The sequence below is a fragment of the Gorilla gorilla genome, chromosome 22, assembly GCF_029281585.2.
Source record: "Gorilla gorilla gorilla isolate KB3781 chromosome 22, NHGRI_mGorGor1-v2.1_pri, whole genome shotgun sequence".
In the NCBI taxonomy this organism is placed as follows: domain Eukaryota; kingdom Metazoa; phylum Chordata; class Mammalia; order Primates; family Hominidae; genus Gorilla; species Gorilla gorilla.
In genome coordinates, this window is record NC_073246.2 from 33029470 (window position 1) to 33043657 (window position 14188).

Below are 14188 nucleotides of genomic sequence, written 5' to 3' on the forward strand. Positions count from 1 at the left end.
ACGAAATGATGTTGAACAAAATGACGTTAGTTGGGAACCTGCTGTACATCGTGTCACTTAAAAGTCACAGTTTCCAAGAACCTATCAACAACGTGAAGTGAGGACTTAGTTATGAAGTGTGGTAGGTTATAATCGAAATTAAAGAAAAACAGAAATAAAGCAGGGAATTTCTAAACCCCCTACGTTTTCATATAACTGCAAAATGACCCATCAATTCTGGCCCCAAATAGCAAGGTAAAACTTTCATTACAAGAAAATTGACAAAACCATTAATTCAAGATATTGGCCAGGTAATCCCAGCACTGTAGGAGGCCGAGGTGGGCGGATCACATGAGGTCAGGAATTCAAGACCAGCCTGGCCAACATGGTGAAACCCCATCTCTACCAAAAAATACAAAAATTAGCCAGCTGTGGTGGCAGGGGCCTGTAGTCCCAGCTACTCAGGAGGCTGAGGCAGGAGAATCGCTTGACCTGGGAGGTGGAGGTTCCAGCCCAAGTGACAGAGCAAGGCTCTGTCTCCAAAAAAAAAAAAAAAAAAAAACAAGGCAGGGAGCAGTGGCTCACGCCTGTAATCCCAGCACTTTGGGAGGTTGAGGCTGGTGGATCACCTGAGGTCAGGAGTTCGAGACCAGCCTGGCCAACACGGCGAAACCCCATCTCTGCTAAAAATACAAAAATCAGCCAGGTGTGGTGGTGCACACCTGTAATCCCAGCTACTCAGGAGGCTGAGGCAGGAGAATCACTTGAACCTGGGAGGCACAGGTTGCAGTGAGCCGAGATCGTGCCACTGCACTCCAGCCTGGGCAACAGAGTGAGACTCTGTCTCAAAAAAAAAAAAAAAGAAAAAAAAATGAATGCATTACATTGCTCAGCACCCATATCAGTGGCTTGCTGGAACATCTATCTGGCAACCAATGACTCTTAGATTTCTGCCCAAAAGCCCCCAACCACTGTCAGCCACACAGCTGACAAGCAACACACCCCCACCTCCACATCCTCAGAGGCCTTACCTTTCACCAGGACCTTGGGAACTTTTGTGTGGCTGGCGCAGAAGGCACTGTAGAGCTTGAAGCGGTCAGCATAATACAGGAATGATCCCCCCAGAGAGAACAGCACTTTCTGGATTTGACGAGAAAAGGCACAGTTGGTTGTTTCCTTCCTCCACTGGAAATATCAGCAGGTTATGGCAGGGAGCTCACATCTGCCTGGCCCACCCTACAAATCAACATCTTCCGTGCCTGTCAGAGCCTTTCTTTGCTATCAAATGCCCTAAAATTGCCCATTACAAAGTATGTGCTTGTACAAGTTTGTGTAAAAGGTGTTGGACTTTTTGTCTTCTTAGTATTTATAGGGGAGATGTCCCTGGTTTTCCAGGTCTGTGTCTTTTAATAACCTATCCGGGCTGTTTGAATGTTGATGAGAAAGTATATATTTTGGAAAAGTCAGAAATCTCAATTCTCTCATTAGCTCCTGTTGGCAAACTAAACAAAGGCAGGAAATGCTCATACCTCCCGCCCCCGAAGCAGAAAACATGTTCCTCTGATCACTATCTTCATGCCTTCCAAAACCACCCTCTCCTCTAGCAGCTAAGAACATAAGCAATATTAAAGGAAGAAACACGCTCAACTATGGAAGTCAGGTATCATCTCCCCAGCCTCTCTGCCCTGTCCCAGTAGGATCACAACTGGGTAGAGGCCTTCTCATTAAGATTTTACTATGCCTGAGAAGATACTTCGTATCCCACACATTATATATAGAGATATGTTATATATAAATATATAATATATAGATATATAAATATATTTTATATAAAATATATATTTATATATTTTATATATTTTATATAAAATATATTTATATATTCTATAAAATATATATTTTATATAATATATATAATATATAATATATATTATATATTATTATATATATTATATAATATATATTATATATTATATATATTATATATAATATTAATATATATTGTATATTATATAATATATAATATATAATATATATTATCTAAAAATATATAAATATAAATTATCTAATATTATCTAAAATATAAATTATCTAAAAATATATATATATTATATATATAATATAATATATATAATATATATTATCTAAAAATATATATAATTAATATATAGTATAAAATCTATATTATATATAATTAATATATAATATAAAAAAATATATATATGGCCTCAGAAAAACATCTTCTGTGAGTTTCACACTGAAAGAGTCTTGTTTAGAGAGGGACCTTATTTAGCTTATTGAGGCTTAGAATTAAAAGGCAGGGTTCAAGCAAAGAAATAAGGTTTTGAATTTGAGTAACAAACTAGGTTCCCCAAAGTGCAATTTATCTAATGAACAATGCAGAGGATTCTGAGTCTGTCCATGACCAAAAAAAAAAAAAAAAAAAAGGTTTATTTTAAACCATACATAATTGGTAATTAGATGCCTCACTACTCTTCTTAGGTGTTCTCCTTTTCCTCCTTTACTTTCCAAGCCCTCCGCAAATCTCCACCCTGGCTTGGAGGGTGTCAGCAGGAGTACCCTGGGTACTGCCGTCGGACTCTGTGAGGGAGTTATCCTTGGAGCCTGATATGGTTTGGCTGTGTCCTCACTCAAATCTCACCTTGAATTGTAGCTCCCATAATCCCCATATGTTGTGAGAGGTAACTGAATAATGGAGGCAGGTTTTTCCTGTGCTGTTCTCATGATAGCGAATAAGTCTCAGGAGATCTGATGGTTTTTATAAAGGGCAGTTCCCCTGCACACGCTCTCTTGCCTGCTGCCATGTAAGATGTGAGTTTGCTCCTCCTGAGGCCTCCCCAGCCATGAGGGACTGTGAACACATTAAACCTCTTTTTCTTTACAAATTACCCAGTCTCAGGTATTTCTTCATAGCAATGTGAAAATGAACTAATACAGAGTCATACCCAAGAATTAAGCAAAAAAAGTTGTGGAAGAAAATGTGCTAAATGTAACCCCTCCCTTTAGCCATCTAAAGCCATTCATTTATTTAACTTAATATTTACTGTTTATTTACCGTACCATAACCACAGATGAAACACTAAGGTATTCACTTATTCCTCCTGCCTTAAAAATTGATTCTCAGGGAACAATGTGCACACAAATATGAGGGTTTATACACAAAGACTCCACTTCCCCAATGTTTCTGTTCTGTAGGACTTCAGAACGCTTCTCACAGGCTGACGTACATTGCAAATTTCCAAATGAAAATTTTATCAAAACTTATTTGACATCAGAACTAATTATTTCCTTCTGATACTACCTTGAGACTAGTGCTCTATGCAACACAGTTTGAAGATTTTAACAAGTTTTTCTTTTTTTTTTTTTTTTGTCAAATATACAATGAGGATTTTAAAAAGAGCAGCAATTGTGGAAATCAGCAGCAACAGGTTTGGGAGCAAATCTGGAAACCAACTCAGAGAGCCTGGAGAGAATCCTGCAGGCAGGCACACTAGTGTTCATGAGCCATCTCACCTTACAGATGGAATGGAGACAATCAGATTGTGCCATAAACAGCAAAGTGAAGGTATATGAAGAGGGTCCCACTTATGTGGAATTGAGAAGAGTGATGGTTGAGTATGGAAGTACCGGTTTGGTATCCTCGATCCAAAATACTTGTGACCAGAAGTACTTCAGATTTCATATTTTTTCATATTTGGGAATATCTGCATTATATTTACTGGTTGAGCATCAAAAATCGAAAATCCAGAATGCTCCAATGGCCATTTCCTTAGAGCAACATGTTGGCACTCAAAAAGTTTCCAATTTTAGAGCAGTTTGGATTTCAGATTTTCAGATTTGAGATGCTCCACCTGTCACTAAAAGAAGCAATGTACCTGCCTCTCCCTAGAATAACACTGCTCTCAGTACACTCAAGTCTATATCAAAGTTCTGGTACCCAAAGCCTCCTTTTTGTGAATCTTTTTAGTGATTAACTGGACCCAAACTCAAAGAACCAGCCCCACAGCAAAAGACTTATAAATGAATATAATGAATGTTAGCTACTTTAGGTTAAAACGTAGTATTTTAAAGTATGTCTATAACCATATTTTAACCAACCCTGGCCTCCAGAATATATCCATTTTTATTAAGCAGCTTTTTTGTTTATCTAACTACCAGGCCACATTATGTGTTCTACTGTGCAAATTATTAATTTACTAATTTAGAAAACAGGTATCACTACAATGAACCTAACTTATTTCAGATGAAGAGCATAACCACCAACAAGCAATTTTTGAACACAAAAATGAATTATATGGAGTATTTAGGGTGAAAGATATATTATTGTGCCTACAACTTTCTCTTAAATGGTTTTGGAAGAAAATATTTTATATGTACACATAGACAACCATACATGCATAATGTACACACATGCACATATGGATACATATACACATAGGAGACAGGGAGGGAAAGAAAGAATAAAGCAAATGTAGCCCAATGCTACCATTTGGGGAATCTAGATGAAGGGTATTCAGGAATTCTTTGCACTATTCTCGTAACTTTTCTGTAAGTCTGAAATTATACCCAAACAAAAATGAACACCTATAATATATACATATATATTCACATACTTATGTGTGTTTGTATGTAATTCTTAGTAGCTCCTGTTGCAGAGAGGCAATGTAAAGAGATAACACATACACAAAAAAACATATATTGAGGTAGAATATCGAGGTGAGGCAGTCTTTACCCCAGCTCCAAAACTTGGACCCTAACATTACACAGCTAGATTCCTGCAAGTCTTAGAAGGCAAGCAAAGTGTATGGGGGCCTATACACATATGAACAGCTCATTCTTAACACAAACGCAAAAGAAATTGAGTGGAAAAAGGATCAAACGACAGCCATTGCAACAAACAGGATTAGAAAAATTGGATATTCATACACACAAAAATTAACTTTGATTCCTACATTAAACCATAACAAATTTAAGTTCAAATAGATCAGAAGTCTAAATGTGAAACTATAAAACTTCTAAGAGAAAACTACAAAACCTCTAAGAGAAAACACAGTAAAAAATCTTTAGGCAAAGATTTCATAGATAAGACTTTTACCAAAAGTGTGATTCAAAAAGGGAAAATTTGAAAAACTGTACTTCATCAAAATTAAAAACTTCTGCTCTGTGAAGGGCACTGTCAAGAAAATGAAAAGACGGGCCTCAAATACAGAAAAAAATATTTACAAATCATGTATCTGATAAAGGACTTATAAAGGATATACAAAGAACTCTCAAAACTCAATATTAGTAAACAAATAACCCAGTAAAATACATGAGCAAATTATTTGAACAAACACTTCACCAAGGTGGATATACTGAGGGCAAAAAACAAGCACATAACAGAAGACGCTCATCATCATAAGTCATTAGGGAAATTAAAATTAGAACCATAATGAGGTGCTACTACACACCTGTTAGAATAGCTAAAAAGAGAAAGTGACTGTGACCTCAGCAGAACAATGAGGAGGAACTGCTGGAGGGAGCTGCAATGGTATAACCACTTTGTAAAACAGTCGAGCAGTTTCTTAAAAAGTTAAACATACCCTTACCATATGACCCAACCATTCCCTTCCTGGGTACTTAAGAGAAATGAGAGCATATATCCATACTAAAACTTGTACACATATGTTCACAGCAGCTTTATTTGTAATTACCAAAAACTGGAAACAACCCAAATGCCCAAGAAAGGTGAATGGATAACAAAGTGTGGTCTATCCATTCAATGGAAGACAATGCAGCAATGAAAAGGGATGAGCTCTTGATACACACAGCAATATGGACGGATCTCAGTACAACTACGCTGAGTGGAAGCAGCCCCAGAAAAACGGGTACTTGGTATGGGATTCCACCAATATAAAATTCCAGAATGCAAACATACTTATCATAACAGGGAGCAGAGCATGGAGCAGGGGTAGAGTGGGAGGGCAGTAAGAGGCAGGAGAGAAAAACCACAAAAGGGCAGGACAAGACTTTCAGGAGAAATGATTATGTGCATTGTCCTGATTGTGACTATGGTTTCATAGGGGTGTGTGCATGTGAATTCATCAAATTCCACACTAAGTATATGCGGCATATTCTACTGCACAATTATACCCCAATTAATCTGTTAAAGCACATGAGGGTGACATGTAAGCCAACACATGAAGCAATGTGCTTTGTTAATTGGAGGTGCAACACAGGAAATCTGCAATAAAAGAAAGCCGAGCAGGGGAGAGGAAATAAGCATCCTTGCTAAGGCACTAGTCATAAATCCTCATTAGGCTGCAAGGACACCGTGTGCTGGAAGATTGTCTTTCCCCTGGATAATGATAAGCATTTCCATTAAGCAAAGTTTCCCAGAACAGGATAAATTAATTTGTTTACTGGGTAACCAGAAGTGCCTTTTTTTTTTTTTTTTTTAAGACGGAGTCTCGTTCTTGTCCCCTAGACTGGAGAGCAGTGCCGCAATCTCGGCTCACTGCAACCTCTGCATCTCGGGTTCAAGTGATTCTCCTGCCTCAGCCTCCTGAGTAGCTGGAATTACAGGTGCCCGCCACCATGCCCAGCTAATTTTTATACTTTTTGTAGAGATGGGATTTTGCCACGTTGGCCAGGCTGGTCTCAAACTCCTGACCTCGGATGATCTGCCCGCCTTGGCCTCCCAAAGTGCTGGGATTACAGGCGTGAGCCACCATGCCCAGCCAGGAGTGCCTATTCTAATTCACTGATAGCTAAAGCATTAAAGGCCCCCACATAAACCAAACAAAAGGTCAAGGTTGGTACTTCTTCTCACGTAAAAGCCAGCAGCTGCACCAGTTTAATGCAAATTGATGGCACTGGTCTTCCCTCAGCCAGACCAGCAAGACACACTCCATTCCCCTCCCTCTCAGACACCCTTAGGAACGGACGCCACTGTGGCCCTCCAATGAAGACATCAACACGATCAGGGGATTCAACTTGAGCCACACTATAGCCCTGACGCTGGAGGCAGCTTTGCACTATTTACCTTAAATTGATCAACCTTCTCAAGCTTTTCCAAATCAGGTACCAGTCTCACTCCATCTTCTAGAGTTTTAAGGAATTCTACTTGAAACTCTACCATTTCCGTTAAATTTCCAAAAAGCACGTCAAGCTAGAAACAAAACAGAATTTAATGCACCTCATATCTCATTAGTCTTCCTAAACGTTATTTATATCTGATTACAAGGTTTTTCTATCAATTCTTATCAATTAAGAGAATAATCCCACTACCAGAGAGCGGGGCAGTTTTTTACTCTTCATGAGCACACCAAAGCTTAGCAGGCAATAATTTCAGCTAGTTACAATTAAATAAATTTAAAATGTTTTCAGTGTTACGCGTGTCCCCATTTTTACTTTTTACCAACAAGTCAAACCACGGTATGATGGTCACAAAGTTGAAACCATTTCCAGCATACCTCATCCTGGGTGAGAAAAGTTTCTTTTTGAAGAGGCTTTAGGTATCTCTCCATAAGACAGTTTAAATCCTAAGAATTGAAAAGAGAACTCATTAGCTTATGTGTTTTCTTTTATTTTTTATTTATTTTTATTTTTTATATACCCTAGAACTTAAAGTATAAAGCATATGTTAATGTCTATAAAAGGATCTAGAAGAGAACAAACAGATCCTGTCCCGAAGGCTAACATTAGAGACTTTGGGTCGTTAAGGTCCATTTCATGCAGGAGTAAGCCAACCTTTTCTGTCAATATTTTAGGCTTCGAGGACTAAAATACGGTCTCCATTGCAACTTCTTCAACTGTAGCACCCAAGCAGGCATAGACAATACGTCAAGGAATGAGCGTGGCTGTGTTCTCATCAAACTTTATTTGCGAAAACAGGCAGCGAGCTGGATTTGACCTGAGAGCCGTCGTTTGCTAACCCCTGATTTAAAAGACTAAGATATAGATACTTAAACAGATCACCCTGCTTTCGCATAGGAAATGTGACCAGGTGTCAGAACAAGTGATAACACAAAGACAACAGACCTGACACTCTTCTGGCTAGATTCTAATTAGATTATGAAGATCATACCCTCAACTTTTAAAAAAATTAAATTTAGCTTTCTTATTAGGTCAACAACACATACATATATATATAAATGAATTGCTGTGAAAATCGCTAGGCTTCCTTAAAAATCACAAGAAGGCTGGGCGTGGTAGCTCTCACGCCTATAATCCCAGTACTTTGGGAGGCCAAGGTGGGAGGATCGCTTGAGCCCATGAGTTCGAAACCAGCATGGGCAACATGGTGAAACCCCCTCTCTACAAAAAAAAAAAAAAAACAGAAAACGGGGCTGGGCATGGTGGCATGCACCTGTGGTCCCAGCTACTCAGGAGGCTGAGGAGGGAGGATTACTTGAGCGCAGGAAGTAAAGGCTGCAGTGAGCTATGATCACACCACTGTACTCCAGCCTGGCCAACAGAGTGAGACTATCTTAAAAAAAAAAAAAAAAAAAAGAAGAAAAAACAAAAAAACAACTCAAAACAAGCTTTTAACATACAGAGTATAGGCAAAATTCCAGGAGAAACCAAGACACTCTTCATGAACACAGTTTAAATCAGCTGTTAATGAAAACCAGCAGACACACCAACTTCACTCCTTTACGAGGCAGAGGGAGGGCAGGGGGAGAAAGAAACATACCTTCACGTAGGTGCGCTCCGTCTCCAGGAGCTCGCAGATCACCTTGCGCAGCTTATCTGCATCCGAGAGTTGTCTCATGGTCGCCAGCTGAGGCCCCGTGGAGTCCTGAGGAGATGGGCTCTGGTCAGAGGGGTTCATCTCATGCAAACTGCGGCAAAATGCGGCCACCTGTTCTGTACTCTTCGGAGCACAGTGGGGAAGGGAAGGCAGAGGTCATTATCCCTCATTAGACGCACCTGACACCTGGACCGCCTAGAGGTGTTCTCCCTGGTTAATGAACTGTCACATATGAATGTCGTCTTGTGTTTCCACAAATTGCTCCACATTTAGGAGAGCTTCTTGAATGCTCAAAACAACCAGGATAACAATTGCTAACATACACTAATCGCTTACCACACGCCTAGTGCCGGTCTAATGCATTTCATCTGCCCACACGGTAAGGACAACGGAAGCCCAGAGGGGTTAAGTAACTCATCCAAGATGATGCAGTACGTAAGTGGCAGAGCTGGGATTTGAACCAGGCAATCTGGTTTCAAAGCCTATGGATCTTAACCACTCCCCAAGCAAAAAGTTGATAAATCAGGAGACATAAAAGTTAGCTGCATTTCACCCAAGGTACAAGCCTCATTAATTATCAGACTCCCAGTTCAGTAAACTATCTACTTTGCAATGTCGCAAAGATGATTTTACAAGCTAAGGTTCTTCCTGTTAAAAATGGACACTGAGTCAACTTTCTAGATTAAGAAAGATACCCATACTTAAATAAAAGTTTCTCCCTCTCCAGCTTCTCCAAAGGCAAAAAGATACCACTCCCCTTTAAGAATAATGAAATTAGCCCTAAAATAGGCCTCAATGGGAGATCCCAGTCTCCACATCTACCAGGGACGAATCAGGTGTAGACCATAAAGGTTGCACACGTTTTGTCATCCATTTGAAACGTAGGATTCCAGGATTCTAAAATTCCAACTCTTCCAGTTACACAAACAGTTCTCCAAAGCAAGGGCTGCTGTAAAAACCCATGAGACCAGTAGTTCTCCAACTTGGCTGCTTATGAGAATCACCTGGGGAGCTTTTCAACCTCCCGATGCCCGTGCACACCAGAGATCAATTTCATCAGAATCTTTGGGGTGGGATATGCAGATATCAATATGTTTTAAAGCTCTCCGTGTAATTGCTCTAGAGGCTATGTAGCAGCACAAAATTTAATTCACTAATATTTGTTCCAAAGCACCACTCAATGAATGTTTGATGGAAATTTTCTTTTTTTTTTTTTTTTTTGAGACGGAGTCTCGCTCTGTCACCCAGGCTGGAGTGCAGTGGTGCGATCTTGGCTCACAGCAAGCTCCACCTTCCAGGTTCACGCCATTCTCCTGCCTCAGCCTCCCGAGCAGCTGGGACTACAGGCGCCTGCCACCACGCCCGGCTATTTTTTTGTATTTTTAGGAGAGATGGGGTTTCAACATGTTAGCCAGGATGGTCTCAATCTGACCTTGTGATCCGCCCGCCTTGGCCTCCCAAAGTGCTGGGATTACAGGCGTGAGCCACCGCGCACGGCCCCGGAAATTTTCTTGAAGCTAGTGGCTGTCCTTCTCACGCTTCTCTCTCTGCTTCTATTGTCTAATTCAACTCTAGGCACAAAGCATTTCTAGTAAATACTGGTGCAAATAAAGAATAACTTCTTCTATCACCCACCTACCTAGCAAGAACATGAGAATATCCTCCCAAAAACAATCGTTGGTGCACAGAGCTAAAAGTCAAGGCTGGTGTTTTGTGTAGGTCAGAAAAGCTAAAATCAAGTGTATGCCATGGAGGAGTTTTAAACACAGAGGAAGGCAGCCAACACTGAAGAGCCTTTCCCTCATTAGCATATCCAAAAGGGAAGGAAGTCCGGAATAAAGATGAGGCAAGGACAGGGAAAATCAGAACCTAAGAAGGATGCATTAGCTGCAGTGGCATGACAGGACAGAGGAGAGCCAGGACCCACATCCACATAATTATTATTCTAATTCTCTTACAATTACCACAGCTTATTCGTTGCTAGCACTAACCCTGGTCTTATATGCCAGAAGGTGTCAGTCACCTGTCAGTGGCACTATTCAATGTTTTCTGTGGAAATGCATGTTTCTGACACTGAATAACCCCACAAACAATTTTCCCTTAGGTGACTGACTGGAAAAATTGACCAAAATGGGCTCAGCTGTATGGTATGTAAATTATATCTCAACAAGGCTGTTAGAAAAGAAAAACTGTGTTTTTCATCAAAGCTTGTTTCAGTAGAAATAAACTAAACAATTTTATTCAGTTAGCTAGAATTTCACTAACTCAAAATCATCATTAAATATACAGTCAAGTAGGGCTTTGTCTTAAAAATTACAAAGGAACAAATACAACCATTTTAGCAAAAATCTTCATGTGTCTTTTAGATGATCCAGTGATAACTGTAATAGAAAACTCATTATAACACAGTCATAATGAGAAAGAAAGCAAACCCTTGCCAAAATGAAAATCCATGGACAGACAGTGATAACAGCTGACAACTAACTGTGCCCTGTCCCTATCTTATCCCAAACTCTCCTTGGTTGCTTTGATTTGGTACCTGGCAAAGGCACCTAACACAACAAATGTATAATTGGCACCTCGCTTTATACCATCCTTTTCTAAAGCTTCCAACAGTAACCACAGCTGTCTGTTTTTCACAGAATTAATAGGAAAGCTACTGCTCATAACAAATATATTCTTCACTGCAGTCTATTACAGTGAGTCCTCACTTAACATGGTTTATAGGTTCTTGGAAACTGACTTTAAGCTAAACGGCATAAAGAAACCATTTTTACTGTAGGCTAATTGATACAAACAAGTTAAGTTCCTACAGCACATTTCTGGTCACAGAAAAAATCACCACACTTCTAAATAAAGACCAAAAGACTTCTAATATTAAACACTGAAATAAATGTAAGCCAGATATCCATTTAAGTAAGATAAATAAAAACAAGTGAAGAGAACTATTTACCCAGCTTTTGGTGAACTGGTGAGTGACGGTGTTCATAGAGGTAGTGTGTTAAATCAAGCAATAAATGTTTGCAAAGCAAAAATTGTTAAGGGGCACCTCCTACCATCATGCAGTTCAAAAACTAGCAAGAACAACTTTGGCAGGATCTCTGAATACTTTTGTACTGCATAGTTTCCTGCTATGCATTTGTATGATTGTATACTTTACAAGTTTTTATTTTATAATGATTTGTATTCATTTATTCACTCATTTTCCAACCCACTTATTCCAGCTCAGGATCATGGGTGACTGGAGCCTATCTTGACAGCTCAGGGTGCAAGGCAGAAACCAACCCTGAATAGAATGCCATTCTATCACAGGGTGTACACACATACACACTCACTCAGGGACCACTGAGACTTGCCAATTCATCCCATGTGTGCGTTTTTGGGATGTGAGAGCAAACCCGAGTACCCAGAGAAAACCCACGAAGACCTGGATTTAACATGCAAATTCCACGCAGACAGTGGTCCTGGCTAGAAATCAATTTTTTTCACATAAACGGTATGATGAAATGACATTGAACAAAACGTTAATCTGAGGAACTGCCACAGAGGCAGAGCACACCTTTTATCATTTAGGCAAACTGTGTGAAATCGGTGATTCACGAAAGGCAAACATGGGGATCTGACACATATCAAAGGCAGGAAATTCCAAAAGACAAAGGAACCTAACACATTCCTTTGTGCTTCCAATTCACACCTCACTACCTCTGGGTTTTCATTCCATCTGTTCTACCATAAATACTTCGAGAATTCCATTTTTAAGAGTGTGAACAGGGTTTCTGACTTGGTCTATGTAAGTTTACCACGCCTGAGGTTTGGCATCCTTAGTTTGAAGCAGGCCTGTGGGGTGAGCTCAGGTTAGTAGGATGCAGGCTAGGGCTTCAGTGCTCTAAATTCAGCTGTCTCCTACCCCAACCTCACCCTCAGACAGCCAGAGATAAGTTCTGGCTTATATTAGGGAACACCTTTAGCATCTCAGGGGACAGCTAAAATTCCCTTGGGTCCTCTTTGGACATTTCACAGCCTTAAGTATCCCTTCCTTATTAGGTATGACCTAGGCCTAGGATAGACTTAGCTGAGTGGTCTCTCAAGTTGAGCAAGGGGCAAAGCAGTTTCCCCACTGGCAACCCTATTCAATGAATCAAGGCACCAACCCTCAGGTGTAGCACAAGGAACTGAGTCCAGATGGATGTAATCTCTTTACTGTCAACTGCACGTTATTTGAATAAAGAATAAAAAGGTACCATATGCATCATTACAAGTTATAATGCACATACATGTTATTAAGCGGTGTTATATACAAGCCTCTTAAAATTTGCTTGGAAACAAATTAAAAGGATGTCATCAAGTTTGAAAATTCTGTTTTATTAAAATAACACCCCCCAAAATTTTTTTGGAAGGAATTATGAAATGCAGGTTTTCTTTAGAATACCTCTAAGCTAGAGATTTTTCCATACTGTGGGGCTCAGCTTTTAAATCCCCCTCCCTCTTTACTGTGGCCAAACCTCTTTACATCAAAATCCATCAGGCCCTTCTCCACACAGCTTAGCCATGATGTGGAATGCAGGAGGAGTTGGGTTCAAGGCTTTGCCCTGCTCCACCACTGAGTGTTACAGATGGCATCCTAGTCATTCCCACACCAAGCGCTGTAGCCACAAGTGCCAAGAAATGTCGCCTCAATGGGAGCTTCTCAACATGCTCCCAAAAGCCAAGTATCCTGGATGTGGGACAAGCAGCTTAGGACTCCAGCAAGGGGAAGGCAGACCAGGTTTCTCCAGTGGGGAAAGTAAAAACCTCTCCCCTACTTGAGGACCGTAATCAGTCACCCTGGAAACCAAAAAAGTACTTACAGGCATTTTGAGAGTTTAAAACTGTTAAAGGGTAGCAGAGCTTTTCCACTGTCAGGACTAAGAATTATCCAACCAACATACAGACAAGGAGAGGACAATGGCAAGAGGAAATGGGCCACTTTACTGAGACCAGCGTGATGCTCAATGTTTATAATGCTGCTTTCCTCCTGTGGAAGATGAAAAGAAAGTACAAAAAGAGGGGGTAGACTTTTAAGTACACACTATCAACTCAAGCCACCCAGCTGTTTAAGCTCTTCCTGTTATGCAACCACCAAAGGCAATTTCTAACTCTAGATGAGTTCACAGTTCTAAAACTGTTCTTTGAGTCTGACCGATTTAACACATCCCACAGATTTAAAAGGGGCCAGAGTGGCCTAAAATCTTATAGCCTTTACTTAAGCTTTTTTTGGGGACAATGCGCTCCATAATTTCAGAGACACTATGTACAATGGTAATCCCTACAGTTCTCGATCACCTTTTCAGTTTCCTCTTGAACAAACTTCAAAGAAGAAATATCCAAGAAGGAAGAAGGCTTATTTGAGCAAATCAGGTGTACGCATTGTAGAAGTTTAAGTTTGATTAAATGACACAACATCTAATAGTCGAC

General features: G+C 40.0%; 1 protein-coding gene across 11 annotated transcripts in view; it reads right to left on the bottom strand.

Annotated features, from left to right (window-relative positions):
- Window positions 1–14188, bottom strand: part of TIAM1 (TIAM Rac1 associated GEF 1) — a 443241-nt gene that overhangs the window by 27448 nt on the left and 401605 nt on the right. For all 11 annotated transcript variants that reach the window (XM_063702595.1, XM_063702591.1, XM_063702592.1 and 8 more), the window contains 4 exons: window positions 8678–8857; window positions 7455–7523; window positions 7025–7150; window positions 1011–1119 (listed from right to left, as the gene is read on the bottom strand). In XM_063702595.1, coding sequence (XP_063558665.1) covers window positions 1011–1119; window positions 7025–7150; window positions 7455–7523; window positions 8678–8857 — 484 coding nt within the window. The remainder of the gene's footprint in view (window positions 1–1010; window positions 1120–7024; window positions 7151–7454; window positions 7524–8677; window positions 8858–14188) is intronic.